This window comes from Lolium rigidum, chromosome 3 (assembly GCF_022539505.1).
Source record: "Lolium rigidum isolate FL_2022 chromosome 3, APGP_CSIRO_Lrig_0.1, whole genome shotgun sequence".
In the NCBI taxonomy this organism is placed as follows: Eukaryota; Viridiplantae; Streptophyta; class Magnoliopsida; order Poales; family Poaceae; genus Lolium; species Lolium rigidum.
Window position 1 is genome coordinate 348058793 of NC_061510.1, and position 27608 is coordinate 348086400.

Genomic DNA, 27608 nt, shown 5'->3' on the forward strand with positions numbered 1-27608 from the left:
GAGGCCTTGGTGTCTTGGGGATGCGGTACACGCCGAGGATATCAACATCGCACCATTGCCGGCGCTGGCGGCGTCGAGGTAGGCGGGAAGTGGACGCAGAGGGATAACATGGCGGCGGCGGCCGTGAAGATGACGTAGCAGGGGAGGCGGAGCTCCTTGGCCACCGGTATGACCATGGACGCGAGCGCGACGTCGGTCACGAGCGCGGACACTCCGGCGCCGGTGAGGATGTGGCCGAGGAGGAGCGGCACGGAGCGGCGCATGGCCTCGAAGCAGAGGAAGAAGGGGTCGGCGCTGGTGGGGAACTAGGACGCGTCGAAGGGAGCCAGTGGGAAGCCGAGGCGGCGGACGGCGGGGAACGCGGCGAAGAGGGCGTCCAGGGCTCCAGGCGCATGGACTCGACAGAGGACATGGTGGGGAATCAAGATGTGGGAGATTCGTCAATGACGCGTGCTGTTCCGTCTTGTAAAACTGTACTACCCAATAACGAACGATGACGGAAGCGGATGTAAATGCGTGCCTAGATGTGGATCACCGCACAACAGCCTTCCACAGATACAACTGGCTTACGTCACAGAATACTGCTCGCCCACCAAACAGAAAACAGGAGCACTCGAGTTCAGTTAAGCATTTTCGATATTTTTTTTTGTAATAGGGCTGTGTGCATCCGTATGTCTTTAGGATATTTCGTTATTGCGAAAACTGGGAGTAATTTATATCTTCGTGATATTAATATATTCCCTTTATTGAAAAAGTCGAGGCCGACAGTAAAAGGAAGCTCCGGATTGTCTAACTTGCCATAGACAAGTCAGAGGAAAACAATTTCTCTAACTTGTGCTCTAACGCGTGAGCAGGGAGGAGGACGCTCTCAGTCCGCCCAAGCCATGGTGAACCAGCAGCAGCACCCATGGTGGCGAACCAGCAGCAGGTTGAAGCTCGAACAGGTTGGACGCATACCTCCATCACCAAAGGTCGACGGGTGAGAAGGGAGGAGGACGCGGAGCTGCGCAAGCGCAACGAGCGTGGAGGAGCGACGGCATGGGCGGCGACCCAGCAGCAGCCGAGAGCAGCGGCGAGGTGCGCCTGCTCGCCACGATCGACCCAGAGCGGCTCCGGCGCCGCCTCCGCAAGGCCACCGGCAAGAAGGTCGACCTGCTGCCGCTGGTCTGCAAGGAGCAGGAGCCGACGGGAAGAAGGGCAGCCCGCTCGACGACGCCGCGCTCTAGGCCCTGCTCGCCGACCTACAGCTGTAGCAGGCGCCAGCCCGCCAGCAGTACGGCGGTGGACACGGAGCGGCCGCGGCGTGGGCGGCGAAGCAAGCAGCAGTATCGATGAATGAATCGAAGGCATCAGGCTAGCAGTGGTATGGCCAGGAGATGCATCTCCCAAACACACGTGACTGGAACGAAACAAATGCAGTGATAAGTCAACCCCTACACTAGAGTGCCCTATGGCTCCTATAGATAATTAGAGTAGAAGGGCAGGGATGCCGCTAATCACCTGCCAGCGACGGACAGAGACTTCAAATCTCCAGCTACCATCGACGATGTGCGCTCCGTGCAGGTGCTTCGTTGCACTTTTCCCAATCATCATTTTACGAGTTCGTTATTACCGTTAGTATACAATGCTTGAATATACATATTCGCCTAGATAAAATAGCACAGACTGTAGTCACATCGACAATGCCCGAGATAACACGACACTGGAATACTCAAGCTTTGCCGGGTGATCTGGCCGGGGGTTGAGTTCCGGAAGGCTCCACCGGCGAATGTATCAGTGCTTTGCCTGGAGTTTGCTGGATCGAAGGTATTCGATTGTGCGCATCCATGCTTTTATTCCGACCGATTGGTTCTGGAGGGAGCGGCGCGAAGCTCTTTTTCTGTGTTGACATCAAGTGACTATGGATCCATGATGAAAGTCGGAAGAAGAGAATTTCATGAAGGCCGGAGGGGAGGACTAGCTAAGGGAGGTTCAAGTCTCCGCGATGTTGAGGGGCTTGCTTGGTGTTCCGGGCTTCACACCAGCGGTATGAAAGTGGGGGCGACAACACATGTGAAGTGCAGAGTCCTACCTTTCAGGGTGAAAACCCAAGGTCTGGCCTTAACTGGTTGTGCCTGGCAATAACCTTGGTGGAGACATTGTTTTGAGAGCGGGGACTATCTTCAGAGTGAAAACCCAAGATCTTTGATCGGGCGACGACGGTGTTTGAGCACTGTTTCCTTCTTGGAGGCGTCGTTTTTTGAAGAGTCTGTAATTCAGATGTTGTCATGGCGGTGGATGTATTGCTGTTGTTAGAGCATCCCCACTCGTTGGCGCTCCCCACGCCCAAATCCGGCGAAATTTTCGTCCGGATTGGAGGAAGATTTGGCGTGGGGAGGAGTAGTTTCCCAGCCGCGTGCCCAGGCGAAGACGATGATGCGAATTTGAAAAACGGAATCTTGACAAACTACGGCTAAAAACGGGCGAATATAGACTAAATTTAATGATATTTACTATATAACGGGCGGAGTTCATACATAGAGGCCGAATTCGACTATATTTCGAATTCGGCTAGGGGAATTCAACTGCTAATTTTAAAACACGGCGCTCTACATGCCGAAATGGCGGTAGAACACCGTGTAGTCGCCGCCGTCGTCGTCGGAGCCGTCGTCGTCGACCTTCGGCGGCGCGGCCTGGCTGCTGCTGCCCTGGCCGGCGTCTCCCCACCGGCCGCAGGTGCGAGGCGGGGATTGGTACGCCGCCACGACTTAGCCGCCACCCGCCGCCGGGAGGCCTCGTGTCCGGCGGGCAGGGGTACCCCGCCTGGTGGAGGAGGTGCCCCTCCCACACGTGGAGCGAGCGGCGGGGGGAAGCCATTGTTGGCTGCGCCGTCGTCGTCGGAGAACGCCATCGGGAATGTGGACGGAGAGTGGAGGGAGATGAGAGCAGGGGTACGCGTCCCGGCGAGCGGAGCGGCCTATATAGGCGTGGCTGGCGCGGGGGATTAATGCCGCGTGGAATGCGACGCGTCCGTGGCGAGCTGACCGGCGGCAGCCTTTACTGCGCGCGGAAGACGATGCGTGCGCGGAAGACGATGCGCGTGTCGCTGACCGGTCGGGGGCCACCTCCGCGGTGAAGAAGAAACGAAAGCGCGGGAGAGATTTCTCGCCGTTTCGCGCGCTTTCGCTTCGTCCGGAGTCCCCGAGCGCTCCCCGGTAGGCCGGGGTTGGCGTGGCTCGCCGGATGGATGAAAGCCCAAATCCGGGGAAAAACGAGAAACCGGGAGCGCGGCTGGACCATTTTTCGCCGTCCGGATGTAAAAATGGCTCGCCGGGGGCCTGTTCGGGGGGACGAGTGGAGATGCTCTTAGGCCCGAGATACTGTAGCGGGATTTTTGTTTCTTAGTTTTCTTTTCCTTTTTTTTGGCTATGTGCATCCGTAGTGCCATTAGGGTGGTGCGTTGCAGAGGCTGAGTGTAATTGGTATCTCTTGATATTAATATATTCTCTTTATCGAAAAAAAAAGACTGCTCTAACCGTCTTCATTTGAAATGTGTGAACTCAAATCTTACATGTATAGTTTTCTGTTGACAGACACAACCATCATACCTAGCAAATCGTGAACAAGCGCGTTCAATTCATGCCTAAGCCAACGAGTTGGCAAAGCCCCAGCTACCCTGTCCATGCATGATCACTTTCATTAAGGTACACGCATCATTCTTGTGGAGATGCATGAGTCTAGCACAGCACACATCGCGACGCTAATCTGTTCAATCTCCTCTCTTGCACGAGGCGTTCTCCCTGATGGTCCGAACTCGCCGGAAAAACGTGGCGATCCAAAGCCGTACCCACAACCGGAACCTGGAGCACCAGCTTCTCCTGATCCTCCCCATCACCACCTGCTGATCGAGGACACCAACACACAAAGTTATTGGAGGAGCACGAATCCAGACATACATTGTCGCGCGAACGCATCAAAAGAAACGTTATGCCCATCCGCCGCACTCACTTTGCGATCGCCGTCGTCGCTGCCGGCGCCGGGATCTGCCCGCTTCCACTCGCCCCACCCCAGCGCCCGCGGCACCGACGCCGATCGCTGCCCACCGCCACGCCGCCGCAGGTGCTGCGCGTACGCGAGCAGCATCGCCCGGCGGTTGTAGCCGCCGCCCACGGCCGCGCGCGTCGGCCCGCTCGCCTTGGCTCGAGCGGCCGTTGACGACGTCGCGATGTGGCTGCCATGACGGCGGCGCGGCAGCTCCTCGTAGGCGGTCACGACCACCTTCCTGGCGGCATCCATGGGCGTCTTCGCCTGCGTCGGCATTGACCTACGCCTGGAGACCGGACCGGCGTATGGTCGGGCGGACGGGGTCAATATAAGGGGCGATTGTGCGAGAGCCTCGGCGGCTACTCCGATCGCGCATGCAGGCGCAGATTCGACGCTGGAATTAGCAGGCGGCGCGGCCAGGCCAAGCCATGCAGGAACAGAAGTTCAGAACAAGTTCAGCTCGGTCGTCGGTCTCAACACACACGAACGACTGCAAGAGGCTGCTACAGCTGTTCTTAACATATGACAGGGACGTGCAAGGCAACTACTACAGTGAGGAGAAAATACCGGTTTTATGGAATGCATTGACTAGTGTTGAGAAAAATACACCACTAATATAGTATCTCGTCAACGTTCTTTGGTACCTTCCTTTTTGTGCGAATAAATCACTTCCTTATGTGACGCTAATCTGAAAGGAGGCCACTACTTATTTATCTCCACGAATGTGTCGCTAATCTGAAAGGAAGCTACTTATTTATCTCCACGAAGAAACGGGAAGGATCGAAAAGGATTGACGAGTAAACATTCTTATACTAGTATATGGACAAGTGTAAAGAAAACCATTCTTGTAGTACACACTTGGGAGAGGTCATGACATTGCTTCAAACTCTCACCTAAAAGCTAGCACGGTCCAAAACAAAGATTGCCGGTCAAGTTTTCGTCAAAATGAACCAGGACTACTTCAATTTGTTATGGAGGCAAACCAAGTTGAAGCCACTTATTTATCTCCACGAAGAAACCAGAAGGATCGAGAAGGACTAACGAGTAACATTTCTCGGGAGTAATGTTTAGGCACATGGGTGCTCCCTTTATTTTAAAATGCATGTTAGACATATTTTAAAATGTTAAAAAATTTGAAACAAAAAATTTGCACCTACAGCTTCATGTGCTACGCTCTCACAAAGTCGTTTCATGAAAATCGACTTGTCGCGTGGCGTGTGTAAAAAAGACAAAATTCAGTGCTAAAACAAAGACTTGTCACAAGAAAAAAATTCTCTTTTTCATGTAGACTACAAAAAAATGTTATTTTTTTGTGAAACTTGACGAACACACATATATTATGGAGATATACATGTAATTTTTTTTGTCAAATTTTTTTAACACTTAAAAATATATTTTTATTGTAGAATGATCATACGCCACCCAGGAGCCGAATTGAGTTTGTGAACATTCTCGTAGTATATACTAATATACATGTAAAGAAAAACTATTCTTGTAGTACACACTTGGGACTTGGGAGAGGTTAGGACATTGCTTCAAACACTCACCTAAAAGCTAGCACGGTCCAAAACAAAGATTGCCGGTCAAGTTTTCGTCAAAATGGACCAGGACTACTCCAATTTAGTATCGAGGCAACCCAAGTTGAAGCAGTATAGTACATGATTCATCAAAGAAAAAGTCACAACAAATCCAGGGGCCTTCTTGGCTTACTGCGTAGCCGCCAGCAGCGTCATCAGAAACAGATCCGGCCGTTGCAGGAAAGAAAAAAAAGAAGAAAAAGACGGACCGTCACGGACGTATGCGCACATGACGGTGAACGCTTCCACGTCGATGCCGTCGTCCACACCTGGCGCTGGACGCTTCCACGAGTGTGAACGCACGCGCGCTGGCACGCACATACGTCGCCGTCGAGCTGGAGCACATGAGATACGCACGCATATACTACCAACATCGCCGGAGAAAGCTCAGTTGATATGTTCCGGCGCAAAAGGGAGCGAGAGGCCAGCGATAAAGCTAACTAAGCCAGCTAATACACTGAGTTAAGTTACCTTAACCAGATCACTGAAATAGAGCTGGTCTGTTGCAAGCTTGCACTGATATTCCTACTCAAATGCAAGTAGATCGCTGCTAGTTACCCTCTAACCTCTTTAGTTAAAATATAAACTAAAAATAGCACTCTCTTCAATCAAAATTAATTGACTCCACTTTATGTAGATACGAATGTATCTAGTCCACAAAAGCATCTAGGTACATCTGTATCTAGACGAAGTGAAGTCAACTAATTTCAATCGAAGGGAGTAGAATGTATCTTAATATTGATCTACTTACATTTTTGCTACGCCGATAATTTCGCAGGTTTGGCAACGACAAGCGATAAGATCATCTATACATATGACCTGTAAAAAGTGATGCAAAAACTGATACATCGCATTGGAATCGATGCTTCTCAGTGCCCAGGGGCAATCCGAGACTATCAATCTTGTTGGCTCCTCAGGTGGCTTTTTCAGACTCTTCAAGCCGTTCTTAGCATGCTATCTGTTGTTTGCTTGTTTTGTCGTGTGTTGTATAATGTTTTTCAACACCTATGTATTGTTAGTAACAACTTTGTTAATTTAAAACTAGACACTTTGTGCCTTTTGTATAAAAAAATTTACATGGCATTGGACGAAAAAGGGTTCTCCAACGGGTGATGCAGGCCTATATGGTGAATTGGTGATATAATTTTGGGCAAGTGATGTATAATTTTGGGGCAGGTGCTGATGTAACACAAATCCCCTGCGTTGATGCCTCTTACGCGTCTTCTTCGTGCAGCCGCCGTCGCCGATTCCCTGCGTGTCCGCCACCGCCCCATCAAAGAGCCACGGGATCCACTACCGCCAAGGCAAGACACGTTTTTTTCCTGCAGATTTGTGTCGAATCGCGACCAAATCAAGTTGCGCCGCGTCAAGGTGCCGCTGCGGGACAAGATGAACTTCCTCGATGTAAAGAGCCTTGTGGAGGCGCAATTCCTCTCGCCTGGAGGTGCATACCGTCACCCGCGACCAGGAGAGTGAGAAATGCCACACTTTTTTGTAGATTAGGGCGGGCTCACAAGTCTGACATAGAGGCCATGGGGGAGCTGCACCGTGAGCACCCTAAGCTCATGCAACTCGAGGTGTAGCACTATACGACAAGAGAAGCCGCGAAGAAGAAGGTCGATGCGGAGTCTGAGGCTAGCCCCTACACCGACGACTAGGGTGATCTCAAGATATGTGGCTGTCGAAGTATTAGGTTACAATCGAACTAAGAAGTGTCGAAATTTAGGTTTTATCGTATCATCGAGTTTGAATGTATAGAACCGCTGAAACAAATTAGAACTGTTGATTCCTTAAGTTTTACTTGTACACCGGCTTGTCACTAGGAGGTGAGTCCCTGAAATTTGTTGCCTGCCTGCGCGGCGGCGCCGCCGGCCACCGCCGAGAGCCGCGCCAGTGCCGTTGACAGGCGGTGGACGACGGACAAACGCCGCGCATTCACACGCTTTCCACTAGCCTCACGTCCACGCCAACGGCAGCCATTTGTTTTACCCATCGGACATCCCACTGACAGGTGGGACCCGTAGGAAGGCGCATCGACCCCTTCCTTGTTACCGCGGGGCCACTCCACCTCTTGGTCGTCGCAGTCAACCCGCGTCCAGCCAGCCCCACATCCAAACACAGATCAACAGAGAGGCCACCCGCCGCCTCACTGGCCACGGGCCCCATCCCCACGTGGACCCACCTGGCATCGAACCCGCGGGGCCCCACTTTCGTATTGAAAATCACTCGCCACCGCGCCACCGCGCACGCCACTTCCCTCCTCCGCGCAACGCAAGCAGCCGAGGAGCCGACGACGGTGACGCGCGCGAGCGCCCCAATCCCCAAATCCTGCGGCGCTAGCTCCGACCGACGGCGAGACGCGAGCTCAAATCCGACGCGCCCCCACCCCATGGAGCTCACCATCTAGGCGCGGCTCGGCCCGTCGCATGGATCCAGATGTTCTCGTGGGGCCGTAGCAAGCAGTCCTCGCCCGCCTCCTCCTCCGGCCGCCGCGGCGCCGGCGACGCCCCCATGGACTCCGGCGGCAGCAGCCGCCGCGGGAGCGGCAGCGGCAGCGGAAGCGGGAGCGGGAGCCGCGGACGGAGCCCGCGGCTGGAGCGCCGCAACGCCGCGAAGCACATCGAGTACGAGGCTGGCGCGGGCGCGGGGCCGACGTCCGTGTCGGCGTCCTGGTCCTCCTCGGCCTCGGCCTCGTCGGCCGAGCGCTCCCCGGGGGTCCGCCCGTCGCGCTCGCTCGACCTGGCGGCCAGGGGCGGCGGCGGCGGCACGGACTTCCGCATCAGCGGCAGCGGGGAGGGGGAGGTGGACGAGCTCTGCCGCAGCCTGGGGCTGTCGGGCCCGGAGGACTTCGCCATCCCCGTCGCCGCCTGGGAGGCCCGCAAGGCGCGCTCCAGCAACGACCTCCTCTCCCGCGCCGCCCGCCCTGACACGTCCAATCCCCCCTTGGCAGACCCCGCCCCTGTCGTCCGCACCACCTCCGCCCCCGACGCCCCGTGGCCCGTGCTCCTCTCCTTCCCCGACCCCATTCCCGAGGAGTCCATCCACTCGTCCGCCACCTCCACCGCCACCGACTCCGTGGAGGAGCTCACCCTTCCACCGCCAGCGGAATCCCCCAAACCCACCCCTGCGGCTGCCCTTACGGCGCACGTCGCGGGCCTGTCCCTCCTCTCGCCGAGAAGGACAACCGGGGAGGTCGGGATCCGGGGCGTCCGGCCGCCCCTGCTCTCCCCGCCTCCACCGATCACGGGGCTCGCACCGCCACCGGTGAGGCAGCCGTCTGTGGCTGCGACCGTGAGCGGATCGGCCTGGGACATCGTGAACTCCTTTGCTCCCAGGGAAGAGAATCACAGTGAACTACGGATGTCTTACCAACATGTCGATTCACCTCACGTGTCAGACACAGAGGAGGAGGAGACCCACGAAGGATTCGCAGGAGCTGAGGGAGAGCATAGAGAGTGGAGGGTAGGAGAGACCTTCGAAGGGTTCACCGGGACATCCTCGCTGTCGACAACCAACGATGATGATGCATCGAGCACGAATACAGAGCCCGTGTTCAACATCTCGCCCAATGGCAAGTTCAAGCGGAACATCAAGTCATGGATGCGTGGTGCGCTTCTGGGGAGTGGCTCATTCGGGACCGTGTACGAGGGGATCAGTGAGTAAGTGCTAATTCTTAACTGACATTTGATTGTCCGTGCATCCCCTGCGTTTTTTCTTTCTCATGGATCCATGGAGGTACTGCAGTCTTCTGTCTAATTTAGGGATAACATAAAAGTCGACCTGTTATTTGCCTCCCAGTATGGTTAATTTGATTAAAGATAAGCTTAGATAGTTCAAAAAACCATGGTATGCCATTGCTAGGACGGAACTGGCTCCTCTAACGTTCAGAAGGCAAGTCAGGAAAAACAACGAAGCAAAGTCAGGGAATTGAAGTATTAGTACCCTATTATATACACTAATTAATTACTATAGGTAATTACTGTAGTCATAAAAAATTAAACTAAGTTTTATTACTGGCTCCTCTAACGTTCAGAAGGCTTGTCTAACTTTCCTTCTACAAGTCAGAGGATCCAGTTCCTGCTAGGACTTGGGTGCTTTTTTGCAGCTCATCATTTAGTATGTAGGGTTTTACAAGTACACATCATTATATTATGGTCATTCTACAAGTAGAGTACCAAACATCTATTTGATAAGTACTTGCGTTGTTGCTTGGTATGGGCTGTGCAGCTCATCATTTAGTATCTAGACTAGAATTTACAAGTACACAACATTATATCATGGTCATTGTACAAGTAGAGTACCAAACATATATTTTGATAAGTACCTGCTTTGTTGGCTTGTTGCTTGGTTTGGGGGTGGGGTGCTCAAAGAGCAATTCTGATATGAGATGGTCTGTTTATTTCGTAAAAAAAAGCATTTACCTTACACACATGAGCATGGAGTACTAAAAATATAATATGGGCGACACTCAACTTTAGCCCTTCAAACCTTACATCTGTACTATACACACCTTACTAGCTTCTGGGAGTAGGAACACTTAGAGTTGTACAATAATGCCCGTTCTGTAATTTAGAGCGACCATGCGAGTGAGCAGAGCACTTGAAGTGTTACTGATATAGTAATTAATCTGGTACTGGTATAACAAATGCTGATTTGCTGATGGCATACATCTCTACATGTTCTGACTATGATTATTGATAAGTTATAAAGCTCACAGTAATCTGGGCAGACTTGGGATGGAGTTGAGTCTGTTCTCTACATGACTCGTACAGTACTATGAGTAATGGTTACATACAACAACAGCAAAGCCTTTTTTCCTAAGCTAGTTGGGGTATGCTAGATATGAAACCCAAGGGAAACATAAGAAAACCAAAAAAAGGATAGAGAAAAAGAAGAGCAAGTAAATTAAGATTCCGGCACATGGATCGCTGATTTCTATGCGGTCCTATCATGAGTAGTGGTTACATAATGATTTATATTGTTATTACTGTTTGGCTGATATAGGGAGAACTAAGATGGTCTCCTTAGTATGGTATTTATACAAAAGACAATACTGTAGTTTGACCTTTACTAACCAAGCTTGATTCATATCAACTCTTGGCACCAGTAGTCCTAATATGCTGCCATGGCCTACAAAGAAGCTTTTCCTGCTGTACCATTGATAAATTTTTAACATAATATATTCATTGTTATCTGTTGTCGAATATTTCTGCAGTGAAGGTGCGTTTTTTGCTGTTAAGGAAGTGTCTTTGCTTGACCAAGGAAGCAATGCACAGCAGTCTATTCTAGCACTCGAACAGGTTAGCTGCTGTTCTTTGTATTAATCATGTGATGTCAGCTGTTGTGTATCTCGCGTTTCACATGCTCTGATATCATTTAAAGCTCTATTTTTCACTGTTCATGCACAGCTCTGATTTTATGTCTTTTGCTTCTTAGGAAATCGCTCTGCTTAGTCAGTTCGAACATGAAAATATAGTCCAGTATTATGGAACTGACAAGGTATATTCCACACTCCTTTTGATGTTACTTGGTTATGCATCCCAATTCTAGAATTTATTTGATTTAAGTAATCATTACTTCTGTATGCTAGCAATAATGTTTAAACTTATGCAGGAAGAATCGAAACTTTACATTTTTATTGAGCTTGTTACACAAGGTTCTCTTTCATCTCTCTATCAGAAGTATAAACTACGTGATTCACAAGTCTCTGCATACACAAGACAGATTCTGAATGGATTAGTCTATCTCCATGACAGAAATGTGGTCCACAGGTATATTGCTGCTCTTCTTCTGATTTATGTTGGAAATAATCAGTGCTTAAAATCCTGTTTCCATAGCCGATAAATTTTGTCCTTTGATCCTCGTTTTCAACAATGAATAATGTGGAGCGGGAAATATGAAGTTTTGATCCCATGTGTCATGCACTTATAATGTGAATAGCACAACATATAAGGGAGCAAATCTACTTTCCAACAGTCAGTGTCTGCTCCACCTCTTAAGAAGGTGGTTTCCAGCCATCCACTATAGGCTCCTGGAGGTTAAGTAGGTTCTTTGGGCTTATAACCAAATAAAGCTCTTTTTATATTGGACCAGACCCTGTATTGGACCTTATAACTTCTTTCTTTGTGTTCTTTTTTGTGCCCTCGTAAAGGTAGGTGAAAAATAAGCAAAAAAATAAAGGAAAGAGATAAAGAGGTTGACCATAGAATTACCAGTCTTTAGAGTGGCCAATCTAAAATTGCATTTAAATCGATGCCAAATATTTGGATGATCCTCAACTTTTCCTTCATACAGTACTTTTGATTAATTGAGACAATTTTTTGTACTCAGAGATATCAAATGCGCCAATATATTGGTTCATGCAAATGGATCGGTGAAACTTGCGGATTTTGGATTGGCAAAGGAGGTGAGCTTTCTTGCTTCTATGATGTTATTTGTACTTCTTCAAATGACAAATTGTCTTATGTTCAACTTTCTTGCTATTCAGATGTCTAAAATCAATATGCTGAGATCATGCAAGGGAAGTGTTTATTGGATGGCACCTGAGGTAAAACTATTCTTATCAGATTCAAATTATCAAATTTTGATGTTATTTTGCAATATTGCAGTAGTGATTGTGGGTATCCCTTACTAAGAACACAAGTTCTAAATGCACCTTCCCACTTTCAGGTTGTTAATCCGAGAAAAACATATGGGCCGGCAGCTGATATGTGGAGCCTTGGCTGCACTGTGTTAGAAATGCTAACCCGCCAAATACCTTATCCTAATGTGGAGTGGGTATGTCATATTTCAACTTCATTGGTTTTGATTACATTTTTTAAATATGTTGTGCTGTAATTGTACATAGTATTAAAGAAAAGAATTTTGAAATTAAGTTGCAGAAAAATTGCAATTCCCTATATGAGTTTGTATTAAATATGCAGTAGGATGCCAGCAGATCATTGTCCTTTTTGTTTAAAGAAATTGATGTTGGGATTTGGGATCTGTCCATGCACTTGCTGTTACAGAACATGGGGAAATCATCACCTTTCCCCCTTCCAAGCCTGAAGCATTATAAGATAGCTCTTGTATTTGTATTTGGCAATTATATCAATGATAACCTTATGCATTTAAAGTTTTATTAATTAAATAAGTTGGACCTGCTGCTGATTGAACCATTGTCTCTTTTTTCCTTTTTTATTATTGCAGTAAAGGTTGCACATTATTAGTGTGTGTGATCATTTTGGCTCTAAAAATAAGAATGTGTGCGTATGCGCCTGTGTGTATGATTATCTTTGTATGGAGTGCACTTCTCTCAAAATAGTGTTAGGTGTAACTCTTCGAATTTTAACCTACTTGGTAGTGTTCTTTGGCTCTCAGCTATGTGTTTATTTTGACTTGGCTCTGAACTAATGTTGCTTCGCTACTTGTAGACAAATGCTTTCTTTATGATTGGAAGAGGAGAACAGCCTCCCATGCCCAGCTACTTGTCTAAAGAAGCCCAGGACTTCATCGGCCAGTGTGTAAGAGTAGATCCAGAGGAGCGGCCTACTGCCTCAGAACTTTTGGCGCACCCATTTGTTAACAGGCCACTGCGAGCTTCTTTTGATTCTTTGTCTCCTCCGACCAATAGGCAATAGTATGATAGTGTGGTGTCCCTGTTTGTGCAACCTCGGCTCAGCTCCTGAATAGGTAAGCTGTTCATTTATGCGAAACGAATGGATAAGCTTCCTAGATGTTAGCACCAATGTTGCCCCCCTATTGCACCCATTTTATCACATAGCTGATGGTCTATTGTTTTGCAGATCTTCAAGATCTCCAGTCATGGTGCCATATGTTAGGAGGGTGTGTAGTTAAATAGGATTGGTGAGGTTGAGCATTGACCATGTTTCTTGGATTGTTTGTGTATTTTTTTTCCATAGGCAAAACCTTTTTTTTCTTTTTCTTGAGGACAACCAATAGATTTTGTACAACTTAGCAGGAAATAGTTGGAATTGCGGTGATGCTAGGATGACCCGGTGTTTGTAAATGCTTGACCTCATCATTCTTTACTCCATGGCTCCTGAAATCAACCGGAGCATTATATTGCCTGGTATTCTTTACTCATATAGTGAGTGGAAAATTGCAATTTTCTGGTGTCATCACTTATCCGCAATTTTGTTTGGCTAATCTGCTTTATGTATCATTGAATGAGATGCTAACTGTAAGACTACTCAGACTAGCCACAATGGGAGTATCATAAGTAGTATCATGCATGCCATGTTGGCAAAAATCTAATGTGGCATACTAATTAATGAGGTGAGAGATGAGAGTGGTATCATAATATGATACCGTATCATAGCACGTAAAACTAGAAAACTTAATGATAAACACATCATGTACACACATTTGCATTGAGATTCTACAAAATATTAAATATGATGGTACTATGATACTATCTTATGATACTATGCATTGTGGGGTTAGTATCATAAACTAGTATCATGTGCATGATACTAGTGTATGATACTTCCCATTGTGACTAGTCTCATAGTGCAAGTAACTTCACTAGTAACTAAGTGTCCAACTCAACAAATTTGCTTATGTGGCAATGGTTTAATGAGGAGAGAGGAGAATGAAGTAACATAGCTAGCTGTAACATCACACTTTTCAAGATACAATGAGTCTACAAGCTTAGGGCATCTCCAGCGGCGCGACGCAAACGGTCGCCGAGGTTTGCGGGCAAAGTGACCGGGCCGTCCGCGGAGACGCAAACCCGGCCCAAATATGCGCCGGGTTTGCGTCTCGGCGAGCGCTGCGCGGACGCGCAAAGTGTCCGCTGCGGTCTCCACCGGGCCCGCCCGGCGGCGAGCCCGCATGGAGGGCATCGCTTCCGCGGCCATCGCTTCCGCGGTCGGCGCCTCCGCGTCCGCGCCGGCCGCCTTCGCCATGAATGCCGCGGCTTCCGTTACGCGCGTGCACCGGCGGGCGGCGGCCGGGCTTCTGCGCCTCCTTCAATGGCATCGTATCCCGTGCGCGGCCGCCCTTAAAAGTCCGGCCGGCCGCGTTGCTCCTTCGCCCACGGCTCCACTCGCACCACAACCGCCGGCCGCGCCACGGGGAAGAAGAACGACTTCGAGGCCTCCGGCAGCGGCAGCAAGAAGGTGGTGCTCCCCGTCACGGTGGGGAGGCTCATGCACGGCAAATGGGTGCCGTGCGACGCCCGGTCCGGCGTGCGGCTGCCGGCGGGCGGCGGCTCGGCTCGCCGCCGGGTGCCCATCCCTCCGTGCACTGCGCGCGAGCCCGAGCGGACCAAGGAGATCCGGCGCGGGAGGCGATATCCGCCGAGAGGACCTCCGCGCCGATCCGGCGTACGCCATCGACTCGGAGAGTTGGCGTACGTACCTGTCCACGGAGACGGACGGCGGACGACGGGCTGGCTTCATGGGCGACGGGGATTATCCCTTCGGCCCGCACCGCCGGCTCGTCGTCGGCGGGCGCCGACGCGTCGTCGCGGCCGCGCAGCACAACGACCGCGAGGACGAGGACGACGACGACCGAAGCCTACGCCGGTCTACGACGACGACGACGACTACATCGAGGCGCTCGCGTACCATAGCGAGGAGGTGAAGGACGACGGCGAGGACTACGTCGGCCTCGTCTTCCACGAATGGCAGCGAGCCATGGCGGAGGGCCGGAACTTCGAGTTCCCCGACAACATGACGGACGACGAGATGGCCAAGCTCGGCCTCCTCGTCTCCGAGTACGACGCGCCGGTGCAGCCGCCGTTGCCCCGCTACGCCACCGCTGTCATATGGAATCGGGCGACGGACGACGGACGGAAGATTGAACAAGCAACGTCGGGCGGGGGAGACTAGAGGATCAATATTTGCTCTGATGCCATGTTAGGGCAATATGCTTGTTGTATTACCAGGAGGCCAAAGGCCACAATATATAGTACATGTACAGGTGCACATATGCAGAAAGCCCCCTAACATATGGGGAAACTACAAAATACAGATATATACATCTAACAATTATATTGCCGGACTCCTCATCCGAGTTGGAGTCAGGTTACTGGAATGCCCTCGGCGCCTCCGACAACGATGACTAGGGTGATCCCTAGATAGGTGCCTCTCTTAGTTTAGGGTTCTATCAATTTTTCTACCGAAGGTATTAGGTTATAATCGAACTAAGAAGTGTCAAAATTTATGGTCGACGTATAGGTTCTACTCCCTCCGGTCAGATTTAGTCGACGCACTGCCCATGCACATCATTAACATGTGGATGCGTTGATTAATTCAATTCAGAGGTAGCACCTATATATGAGTCGAGTTTGAATTTATCGAACCGCTGAAATAAGTTAGAATTGTTGAGTCCTTGGAATTTACTTGTACACTACTTGTTACTAGGACGTGAGTCCTTGAAATATGTTGCCTGCGCGGCTGCGCCGCCGGCCACCGCCGAGAGCCGCGCCAGTGACGTTGACAGGCAGTGGACGGACAAACGCCGCGCATTCACACGTTTTCCACTGGCGCCACGTCCACGCCAACGGCACCAATTTGGTTTTACCCATCGGATATCCCACTGACAGGCGGGCCCCGCACGAAGCCGCATCAACCCCTTCCTTGTTACCGCGGGGCCACTCCACCTCTGGTCCTCGCAGTCAACCCGCGTCCAGCCAGCCCCCACCTCCAAACACAGACCACACATAGACGCCACCATCACCGCCTCACTGGCCACGGGCCCCATCCCCACGTGGCCCCACCTGGCATTGAACCCGCGGGGCCCGGATTCGTATTGAAAAGGGCCGCGCTGGGCGTCCCCCGGGGGATCGGGGGATGACAGCCGTCCGATCGTCCCGCATCAGCCATTCACTTTCTTTGACCTTTCTCATTAGAAACTAACCTCCGCACGTTTCCTGCAAATCGCTCGCTATTTTTCTCTCCCCGTATGTCCTCACTACTCGCTCAATCCCCGCGCATCCCAGAGTCGTCCGAAAAGATCTTCATCGATGAAGCAGCACCTCTTCACGTTTCCTTCCCAAAAGTACTCGCAAGGCGCTGCTGCCGTTCGTCCGCACAGCTACGCGCGCTGCTACTAATGACTGTGGCCGCTGCTACGACTGGCGGCGGGCGCTGCTACTAATGGCGATGACCGCTGCTACAACCGGCGTCAGACGTTGCTACCTATGGCGGTGGCCGCTGCTACTAATGATGCTGATCGCTGCTACAACCGGCGGCAGGCGCTGCTACCTAAGGCGGTGGCCGCTGCTACTGACCGCGGCGGGCGTTGCTGCTACCTACGGCGGCGGGCGCTGCTGCTACCGGCGGGGGCATCTGCTACCACCTACGGCCGGCGGCGGGTGCTGCTTCTACCTACGGAGGTGGCCTCTGCTACCAACGGCGGCGGGCGCTGCTGCTACTTACGTCGGTAGCCTCTGCTACCACCGGCGGCGTGCGCTGCTGCAACCGGCGGGTGGCCTTTGCTACAACAGGCGGCGGGCGCTGCTACCGGCGGTGGTTGTCGGTGATGCGCGCTGTCAGGCGTGGACGGCGGGACTGCCAGATGGTAGCATCCATACCACCATTAGGAGCAACTATGTCCACCGCACGCAGCATCCGGCGGCCTTATTTGCAGCGCCAGCGTTGGATCCTATTAGCCGGCGCCGCGCCGGTGCTCGCCGATGCCGTCTCGCAGCACGGGAGGCGCACCACTCGAACACCAGTCGTTGGGTTCGCATCCCAGGTGGCGTCGCTCAAGTAGCAGCACCAGCACCACCGCCCCAACACTTGAAGCTCCGCCGGCAACGGGAGAATCGAGAGATTGCAGCCGTCGTAGGCCTCCCTGCAGCACCGGCGGCGTTGTGGGATGAGAACGTCGCTGGCGCGACGGACATGTTCGGCGCCAGAAGTTGCGCTGGCGGGAAATCCGGCGAGTTTGGTGTGGATTGGAGGGGACGGCGCCGGGCAGGAGCTGGATGGCGCTGCGGTGTTGCCGGTTACGGAGAGACGAGGACAGAGAGAGGAATCGGTGGAGGATGAAGAGATAAGGCTGGTTGCTTGTATGTGGGCTCCGCATGGGACAGGTGTCACCTGTAGAAGCAGGAGGACGGGAAGTCGTGGATCCCCCGGCTGATCATTAGGGTGTGTTTGGTAGCCTGGTTGGGCTATCTGACCTCGTACAAGCTCAGTCCAACTATGCCCACCACATACAAGTGTGTTTTACTCACATGTGTTTGGTAGGTTGTATGAGCTGAGCTGGGCTCAGTTGAGATCATGTTTGCTGTCCTGTATGAGTTGAGCCATGCCATAAAAAAATAAAAAGCAATCAGGTCCCTCAATACAAAACAGAAAAGCAATCGAGTCCCTAAACAGAAAACTAAAAAGCAATCGGGTCCCTAGATTGGTTGGGCTCGGCCTCCGGCGCCGCCTCCGGCGAGAGGACCGCCGCCGGCGAGAGATGCCACCGCGGGTGAGAGGAGCCGCCGCCGGCAAGCCAACTGGTCAAGCCCTTGCTGCTCCGCGGGCCAGTGAGGGCGAGTTGCTCCTCCCGCAGTGAGGCCGGTTGAGGGCTCCTCCGCTTAGTTTTCCGGTGAGGCCGGGCTCCTCCTGCTCCGGGCACATGCCGGACGAGGCCAGGAGAGGCAGCGCGGCCCACCGGCTGCTTGGTTGCCGTTGCAGGATGGTCGGGACGGGGAGGTTGGAGGATGGTCGGGAGAGCTCGGGAGAGGGCAAGACGGGACGGAGCTGGGGAAATGAGAGAGATGAATCGGTCGGGGCGGTGACCCCTACCGGTTCGAGGCGCGTGCGTGGGATGGACTCAGCTCGGTTGGGTTGCGAAGCTCGTTTTCAGCTTCCCAAGTGGGCATGGCTGAAGGGCTCTTTTCGTATGAAGTGGGCATAGCTCAACACAGCCGACCTGACCTAACAAACATCAAATGATGGGATGAGGTGGGAATATCTGAGTTGGGCCGATCTACCAAACACATCCTTAGTGTTTCCCGCCACTTCCCTCCTCCGCGCAACGCAACGCAAGCAGCCGAGGAGCCGACGACGGTGACGCGCGCGAGCGAGCGCCCAGCCCCAATCCCCAAATCCCGCGGCGCGCTTCGACCGACGGCGAGACGCAAGCTCAAATCCGACGCGCCCCCTCCCCCGCCCCATGGAGCTCACCATCTAGGCGCGGCTCGGCCCGTCGCATGGATCCAGATGTTCTCGTGGGGCCGTAGCAAGCAGTCCTCGCCCGCCTCCTCCTCCGGCCGCCGCGGCGACGCCCCCATGGACTCCGGCGGCAGCAGCCGCCGCGGAAGCGGCAGCGGGAGCGGGAGCCGCGGACGGAGCCCGCGGCTGGAGCGCCGCAACGCCGCCAAGCACATCGACTACGAGGCGGGCGGGCCGACGTCCGTGTCGGCGTCGTGGTCCTCCTCCGCCTCGGCCTCGTCGGCCGACCGCTCCCCGGGGGTCCGCCCCTCGCGCTCGCTCGACCTGGCGGCCAGGGGCGGCACGGACTTCCGCGTCAGCGGCAGCGCCGAGGGGGAGGTGGACGAGCTCTGCCGCAGCCTGGGGCTGTCGGGGCCCGAGGACTTCGCCATCCCCGTCGCCGCCTGGGAGGCCCGCAAGGCGCGCTCCAGCAACGACCTCCTCTCCCGCGCCGCCCGCCCGGACACGTCCAATCCCCCCTTGGCAGACCCCGCCCCCGACTTCGCCATCCCCGTCGCCGCCTGGGAGGCCCGCAAGGCGCGCTCCAGCAACGACCTCCTCTCCCGCGCCGCCCGCCCGGACACGTCCAATCCCCCCTTGGCAGACCCCGCCCCCGTCGTCCGCACCACCTCCGCCCCCGACGGCCCCTGGCCCGCGCCCCTCTCCTTCCCCGACCCCATTCCCGAGGAGTCCATCCACTCCTCCGCCACCTCCACCGCCACCGCCACCGACTCGGTGGAGGAGCTCACCACCTCCATCCCGCCGCCAGCGGAATCCCCCAAACCCACCCCTACGGCTGCTCTTACGGCGCACGTCGCGGGCCTGTCCCTCCTCTCGCCGAGAAAGACAACCGGGGAGGTCGGGATCCGGGGCGTCCGGCCGCCGCTGCTCTCCCCGCCTCCACCGATCACGGGGCTCGCACCGCCACCGGTGAGGCAGCCGTCCAATGGCAAGTTCAAGCGGAACATCAAGCCATGGATGCGTGGTGCGCTTCTGGGGAGTGGCTCGTTCGGGACCGTGTACGAGGGGATCAGTGAGTAAGTACCAATTCTTAACTGACATTCGATTGTCTGTGCATCCTGTGCAATTTTTCTTTCTCATGGATCCATGGAGTTACTGCAGTCAACTGTCTAATTCAGGCATAACTTGTGAGTAGACCTGTTATCGCCTCACATTATGGTTAATTTGATCAACATAAGCTTAGCTAGTCCAAACAACCCTGGTTTACCGTTGCTAAGACATGGGTACTGTTTTGCACCTCATCATTTATTATGTACACAGTGTTTACAAGTACACATCATTATATCATGGTCATTCTACAAGTAGAGTACCAAACATCTATTTGGATTTTGGGTAAGTATGTACGTTGTTGCTTGGTATGGGGGTGTGGTGCTCAGAGAAATTCTGATATGCGCTGGTCTGTTTATTTCGTAAAAAAGCATTTACCTCACACACATGAGCATGGAGTACTAAAAATATAACATGGACGGCACTTAACTTTAGGCCCTTCAAACATTACATATGTACTATACACAGTTACACACCTTGCTAGCTTCTGGGGGTAGGAACACTTAGAGTTGTACATTAACGCCTGTTCTGTAATTTAGAGCGACCATGCGAGTGAGCAGAGCAATTGGGAGTGGTACTGCTATAGTAATAAATCTGGTACTGGTGTAACAAATGCTGATCCGCTGATGGCATACATCTCTACATGTTCTGACCATGATTATTGATAAGTTATAAAACTCACAGTAATCTGGGCAGACTTGGGATGGAGTCTGTTATCTACATGACTTGTACAGTACTATGAGTAGTGGTTACATACAACAACACCGAAGCCTTTTTCCCAAGCTAGTTGGGGTATGCTAGATATGAAACCCAAGGGAAACATAAGAAAACCAAAACAAGGAGAGAGAGAAAAAAAGAACAAGTAAACTAAGATTCCGGCACATGGATCGCTGATTTCTGTGCGGTCCTATCATGAGTAGTGGTTACATAATGATTTATATTGTTATTACTGTTTGACTGATATAGGGAGAACTAAAATGGGCTTCAGAGAATTAGTATGGTATTTATAAAAGACAATACTGTAGTTTGACCTTTACTAACCAAGCTTGATTCATATCAACTCTTGGCACCAGTAGCCCTAATATGCTGCCATGGCCTACAAAGAAGCTTTTCCTGCTGTACCATTGATAAATATTTAACATAATATATTCATTGTTATCTGTTGTCGAATATTTCTGCAGTGAAGGTGCGTTTTTTGCTGTTAAGGAAGTGTCTTTGCTTGACCAAGGAAGCAATGCACAGCAATCTATTCTAGCACTTGAACAGGTTAGCTGCTGTTCTTTGTATTAATCATGTGATGTCAGCTGTTGTCTATCTCGCGTTTCACATGCTCTGACATCATTTAAAACTCTATTTTTCACTGTTCATGCACAGCTCTGATTTTATGTCTTTTGCTTCTTAGGAAATCGCTCTGCTTAGTCAGTTCGAACATGAAAATATAGTCCAGTATTATGGAACTGACAAGGTATATTCCACACTCCTTTTGACGTTACTTGGTTATGCATCCCAATTCTAGAATTTATTTGATTTAAGTAATCATTACTTCTGTATGCTAGCAATAATGTTTAAACTTAAAATGCAGGAAGAATCGAAACTCTACATTTTTATTGAGCTTGTTACACAAGGTTCTCTTTCATCTCTCTATCAGAAGTATAAACTACGTGATTCACAAGTCTCTGCATACACAAGACAGATTCTGAATGGATTAGTCTATCTCCATGACAGAAATGTGGTCCACAGGTATATTGCTGCTCTTCTGATTTATGTTGGAAATAATCAGTGCTTAAAATCCTGTTTCCATAGCCGATAAATTATGTCCTTTGAACCTCGTTTTCAACAATGAATAATGTGGAGCAGGGATCCCATGTGTCATGCACTTATAACGTGAATAGCACAACATATAAGGGAGCAAATCTGCTTTCCAACAGTCAGTGTCTGCTCCACCTCTTAAGAAGGTGGCATCCAGCCATCCACTATAGACTCCTGGAGGTTAAGTAGGTTCTTTGGGCTTATAACCAAATAAAGCTCTTTTTATATTGGACCAGACCCTGTATTGGACCTTATAACTTCTTTCTTTGTGTTCTTTTTGTGTCGCATGAGAGGGTAAAATGTCGAGTTGAATCAAAGTTTTTGTTGAAGACATTTCTTATTACATGGCATGGTTTGTATGACAGTATGAGTATCTTCTGTACGGTAGTTTGGGATTGTGAAGCACCAACAAACATAGACAATGATGAGGTACAACCTACATGAAAGCCAAGTGTCATCATGCATGGTCATTGGTTGTCTAGTCCTGCTAGAAGAGATCAACTAGTTAGTTTACTATAATCATTTTGGGTACTTCACTTCAGACAAGACAGTAAAACCTTGACTTTCTGACTTGATCCCTGTAAAAGGCCACCGTTGCTTGGTCAAATACAGAGACTGCTTGATGTCTTTTTTAGCTCATCCCTTTTTGTCTCTTTTTATTTTACATTGGATATGCCATTTTTGTGATTCCATTTACTACAGGGGAATATTGAGAATGCACCAGTTAAACATTTCTGAGAATTTTCTGTTTTTGAACTCCTGTGGTTTTATGATTCGACATGTATCACTTTTTTTCCTTTTGAAATGCTAAGTTTGCTATATATATGTCAACAAAGTGCCTGTTATTTTTTCGAGAAATATACATTTATCTTTGAACTTACGCACCTAAGCACCTGAAGCCGATTGCCTAACCCAGTTCAGCAATGATCAGATTACTAAATGACATAGCTCTAGACCTTCATACAACTACACAAATGAATAGAAACCCTCATCTGCTCGTTGAGGACTGCAAGGCGAGTACCAGAATTGGAGCGGCTATGCACCCTGCTCACCTGCTACACACTTCGGATTTGCACTTCAAAATAGCGGCATCACATAGTTATTCTCCCCTGTTTACAACATGAAGATGATTCACGACCTGAACAAGGCATCGCCGCACCGTGGTCTATGCCAGCAGCTCGTCTTCCCTATGCTCCGGCCAAGCCTGACTTGCACGGTGCACCACAGCAACCACACCTTCAGCACTTGTGGTTTTGTTTTGAAAAGGCTCTTGTGTTTTTAGTACAATGCTAGAAATTATATAGCTCTAGAGGGCAAAGTTGATATTAAAGGTGGGTGGAAAATAAGCAAAAAACATGAAGGAAAGAAATAAAGAGGTCGGCCATAGAATTACCAGTCTTTAGAGTGGCCAATCTTAAATTACATTTAAATTGATGTCAAATATTTGGATGATCCTCAACTTTTCCTTCATACAGTACTTTTGATTAATTGCGACATTTCTCTGTACTCAGAGATATCAAATGCGCCAATATATTGGTTCATGCAAATGGATCGGTAAAACTTGCGGATTTTGGATTGGCAAAGGAGGTGAGCTTTCTTGCTTCTATGATGTTATTTGCACTTCTTCGAATGACAAATTGTCTTATGTTCAACTTTCTTGCTATTCAGATGTCTAAAATCAATATGCTGAGATCATGCAAAGGAAGTGTTTATTGGATGGCACCTGAGGTAAAACTATTCTTATCAGATTCAAATTATCCAATTTTGATGTTATTTTGCAATACACACTAAGAACACAAGTACTAAATGCACCTTCCCACTTTCAGGTTGTTAATCCGAGAAAAACGTATGGGCCTGCAGCTGATATGTGGAGCCTTGGCTGCACTGTGTTAGAAATGCTGACCCGCCAAATACCTTATCCTAATGTGGAGTGGGTATGTCATATTTTAACTTCATTGGTTTTGATTCTTTGGTACTTGACTTGCCGCATTTTTTTTTTTTTGACCATGAAACCGTAGGGAAAAGCATTTTTTCTTTTTTTTGAAATATGTTGTGCTGTAATTGTACATAGTATTGACCTGTGGGATGGAAAGAATTTCCAAATTAAGTTGCAGAAAAATTGCAATTCCCTATATGAGTTTGTATTAAATATGCAGTAGGATGCCAGCAGATCATTGTCCTTTTTGTTTAAAGAAATTGATGTTGGGATTTGGGATCTGTCCATGCACTTGCTGTTACAGAACATGGGGAAATCATCACCTTTCCCCCTTCCAAGCCTGAAACATTATAAGATAGCTCTTGTAATTTGTATTTTGCACGTATATCAATGGTAACCTTATGCATTTAAAGTTTTATTAATTAAATAAGTTGGACCTGCTGCTGGTTGAACCATTGTCTCTTTTTTCCTTTTTTATTTATTATTGCGGTAAAGGTTGCACATTATTAGTGCGTATGATCATTTTGGTTCTAAAAATAAGAATGTGTGCGTGTGCGCCTGTGTGTATGATTATCTTTGTATGGAGTGCACTTCTCTCAAAATAGTTTTCTGTGTAACTCTTTTTTTAACATACTATTGATCTTTGGTTCTCAGCTAATGTGTTTATTTTAACTGGGCTCTGAACTAATGTTGCTTTTCTACTTGTAGACAAATGCTTTCTTTATGATTGGAAGAGGAGAACAGCCTCCCATGCCCAGCTACTTGTCAAAAGAAGCTCAAGATTTCATCGGCCAGTGTGTAAGAGTTGATCCAGAGGAGCGACCTACCGCATCAGAACTTTTGGCGCACCCATTTGTAAACAGGCCACTACGAGCTTCTTTTGATTCTCTGTCTCCTCCGACCAATAGGCAATAGTATTGATAGTGTGGTGTCCCTGTTCGTGCTACCTCGGCTCAGCTCCTGAACAGGTAAACTTTTCATTTATGCGAAACGAATGGATAAGCTTCCTAGATGTTAGCACCAATTGTTGCCCCCCTATTGCTCCATTTTATCACATTGCTGATGGCCTATTGTTTTGCAGATCTTCAAGATCTCCAGTCATGGTGCCATATGTTAGGAGGGTGTGTAGTTAAATAGGATTGGTGAGGTTGAGCATTGACCATGTTTCTTGGATTGTTTGTGTATTTTTTTTCCATAGGCAAAACCTTTTTTTTTCTTTTTCTTGAGGACAATCAATAGATTTTGTACAACTTAGCAGGAAATAGTTGGAATTGCGGTGATGCTAGGATGACCCGGTGTTTGTAAATGCTTGACCTCATCATTCTTTACTCCATGGCTCCTGAAATCAACCGGAGCATTATATTGCCTGGTATTCTTTACTCATATAGTGAGTGGAAAATTGCAATTTTCTGGTGTCATCACTTATCCGCAATTTTGTTTGGCTAATCTGCTTTATGTATCATTGAATGAGATGCTAACTGTAAGACTACTCAGACTAGCCACAATGGAAGTATCATAAGTAGTATCATGCATGCCATGTTGGCAAAAATCTGATGTGACACACTAATTAATGAGGTGAGAGATGAGAGTGGTATCATAATATGATACCGTATCATAGCACGTGAAACTAGAAAACTTAATGACAAACACATCATGTACACACATTTGCATTGAGATTCTACAAAACATTAAATATGATGGTACTATGATACTATCTTATGATACTATGCATTGTGGGGTTAGTATCATAAACTAGTATCATGTGCATGATACTAGTGTATGATACTTCCCATTGTGACTAGTCTCATAGTGCAAGTAACTTCACTAGTAACTAAGTGTCCAACTCAGCAAATTTGCTTATGTGGCAATGGTTTAATGAGGAGAGAGGAGAATGAAGTAACATAGCTAGCTGTAACATCACACTTTTCAAGATACAATGAGTCTACAAGCTTAGGGCATCTCCAGCGGCGCGACGCAAACGGTCGCTGAGGTTTGCGGGCAAAGTGACCGGGCCGTCCGCGGAGACGCAAACCTGGCCCAAATATGCGCCAGGTTTGCGTCTCGGCGGACGCTGCGCGGACGCGCAAAGTGTCCGCTGCGGTCTCCACCGGGCCCGCCTGGCAGCGAGCCTGCATGGAGGGCATCGCTTCCGCGGCCATCGCTTCCGCGGTTGTTGGGGGGATAACCCCCGGTATGCCAAAGGCATGCCAAACCGGATGGTTTGGGCCATCAGGATACCGGTTAAATGTTCGTGCCGGAGTCTAAGATAGACGTTTGGCTGAACAGGACTAAGCCGGTATCCTCAGAGGAGGGATACCGGAACCGGATAGAAAAGGTACCGGGCCACCGGAAAGAAGAGCTTGTCGGCAAGACTGGTCAAAGATCCTCTCCAGAGCTAGAAGACAAAGATGAGCTAAGCAAAGTAGCTTTAAACGAAGGGCTGACGATAAAGAAGAAGATGACGAAGAAAGAAGCCGGAGGACGTCAGCCTCCCTGATTAAAGAGGACCCCGGTGTCATCTATGATTAAAGTAGCTTTGTAAAGTAGTTTGTCTAGTCAAAGATGCCATTAGGGTTTCTTGCACTGTAAGCCACCCTCTTCCCTATATAAGGAGAGGGGGCAGCCCTCCTTCACGGGCGCGGAACACAGAGAGAGAGAGACAAACCTGTAACTTGTGAGAATCAATGAAGATAGTGATCTAGAGCGAGTTCTTCCTTGTGTCCTTCTTCTTCAACCTCTGGCTTTGGCCAAGTTCTTGAGGAAACCATCCGGAAGTTCATCCCACCTGATCACAAACCCTCCCCCGAATCCTCTAGCGTCCATTCGGCCCCAATCTAAGCCATCCTATGGCATCTGTCTGTTCACCACGACGACAGTTGGCGCCCACCGTGGGGCCTGAAGTGGCGCTTGAAGGAGTTCACATTCGGGCGGGCATCCTCGAGGTCGCCGGCGAGCGTACGGTGTCCGCGCTCGTGCGGCGCATCTACGCCATGGACTTCATCAACGACAACGCGGGCTGCTTCGCCAACGGCGGCGTCTTCCCCAAGAACGGCCGCGTCATCGAGTTCGGCAGCCACCGCGTCTACTTCGGCACCGTCCCTGTGCGCCAGCGCCTCTCGCCGGTGCTGGTGGCACCGGACCCGCCAAGATGGCTCTGTGCTGGCCGCGCCGCCGGCAGCGTCGAGGTAATGATGACCGGCGTGGTTGGTGCAGGGAAAGAAGCTGTGGGTGAAGGTGCTGGTCGTGCGGTTTCGACCCGTGCGGCCAAGCCACCACTGGAGCGAGACGCAGGCGCAGCGGGATCATCGTCCGCGCCACCGGAAACACCGCTCCAAGCGGCGATGAACGTCCTCGCCACCCCCATCGTGCAGAACGTCAATCCGGCAGCGGCTCAAGCGGAGCTGGAGGCGCAGCGCCAGAAGGTGCTCGAGAGCGGCAAGGACATTATCCGGGCGCAGCGCGAGCTGAACCTAACCCTACGTGAGTATAACGCTGCCCATGGCTTTGCTTCTGTTAGCGCGCATGCTGCTAGGATGCCGGAAAACCGGCTAAAAGCTCGCAATCTAGATCAAGATTTGCGCAAAGAGATTCTTACCGGCAAAAGTGCCTCTGCATCTGTTAGCATCATGGAAAAGCCTAAGTACAGTAGCCCGGATAAAACTATAAAAGCTGCTAAAGCTGTTGTAGAGCTATGCGAGTCGCTTTCCGGAGATGCTTTGGCAAAACAGCAAGAGCGTGTTAGAGAGCTGCTAGAAACTATTGAGCAGCGGAACGCCGAGCGGTCGGCTAAGCTGAACAAGGCCGCGGCCTCAAAATCCGCGCGTTCAACAAAGAATGCCGGTAGCAAGTCCCATGGGCAGGCTTCGTCCCCCCATCCGGACAGAAGAAGAGAAAAAGAAGTGAATGCGCAGCAGATGACTGTGTATGATCCGGTCCTTGCCGGAAAGCAACAAGCCGGGCAACATGATGCCGGTAAAAAAAGCCAAGGGGCAGAACGAGGCTACGCCAGAGGAGGCTATGCCGGAAACAATCATG

The 27608-nt window shown here is 50.3% G+C and overlaps 2 protein-coding genes across 2 annotated transcripts; both read left to right on the forward strand.

The window, feature by feature from the left end:
* Positions 1–7927: 7927 nt before the first annotated feature.
* LOC124704017 (mitogen-activated protein kinase kinase kinase 1-like) lies at positions 7928–13707 on the forward strand. Its single transcript, XM_047236248.1, has 9 exons — positions 7928–9259; positions 10816–10900; positions 11037–11099; positions 11214–11371; positions 11931–12006; positions 12088–12147; positions 12270–12377; positions 13013–13271; positions 13385–13707. The coding sequence occupies exons 1-8, from the start codon at positions 8037–8039 to the stop codon at positions 13217–13219; spliced, it is 1980 nt and encodes a 659-aa protein (XP_047092204.1). The 5' UTR covers positions 7928–8036; the 3' UTR covers positions 13220–13271; positions 13385–13707.
* A 5025-nt stretch (positions 13708–18732) lies between these two features.
* LOC124697190 (mitogen-activated protein kinase kinase kinase 1-like) lies at positions 18733–24522 on the forward strand. Its single transcript, XM_047229818.1, has 9 exons — positions 18733–19224; positions 19336–19797; positions 21010–21094; positions 21231–21293; positions 21411–21568; positions 23149–23224; positions 23306–23365; positions 23464–23571; positions 24282–24522. The coding sequence occupies exons 1-9, from the start codon at positions 18770–18772 to the stop codon at positions 24486–24488; spliced, it is 1674 nt and encodes a 557-aa protein (XP_047085774.1). The 5' UTR covers positions 18733–18769; the 3' UTR covers positions 24489–24522.
* Positions 24523–27608: the final 3086 nt, after the last annotated feature.

What these genes read in the sequence shown, in the direction of transcription:
- LOC124704017 (XM_047236248.1), top strand. Translation starts at nt 8,037, where the DNA reads ATGTTCTCGTGGGGCCGTAGCAAGCAGTCCTCGCCCGCCTCCTCCTCC. An exon ending in TTTATTGGATGGCACCTGAG is followed by an intron (nt 12,148 to 12,269) that starts GTAAAACTATTC and finishes TCCCACTTTCAG; the next exon opens with GTTGTTAATCCGAGAAAAAC. An exon ending in CTTATCCTAATGTGGAGTGG is followed by an intron (nt 12,378 to 13,012) that starts GTATGTCATATT and finishes CGCTACTTGTAG; the next exon opens with ACAAATGCTTTCTTTATGAT.
- LOC124697190 (XM_047229818.1), top strand. Translation starts at nt 18,770, where the DNA reads ATGTTCTCGTGGGGCCGTAGCAAGCAGTCCTCGCCCGCCTCCTCCTCC. An exon ending in GTGTACGAGGGGATCAGTGA is followed by an intron (nt 19,798 to 21,009) that starts GTAAGTACCAAT and finishes ATATTTCTGCAG; the next exon opens with TGAAGGTGCGTTTTTTGCTG. An exon ending in ATTTTGGATTGGCAAAGGAG is followed by an intron (nt 23,225 to 23,305) that starts GTGAGCTTTCTT and finishes CTTGCTATTCAG; the next exon opens with ATGTCTAAAATCAATATGCT.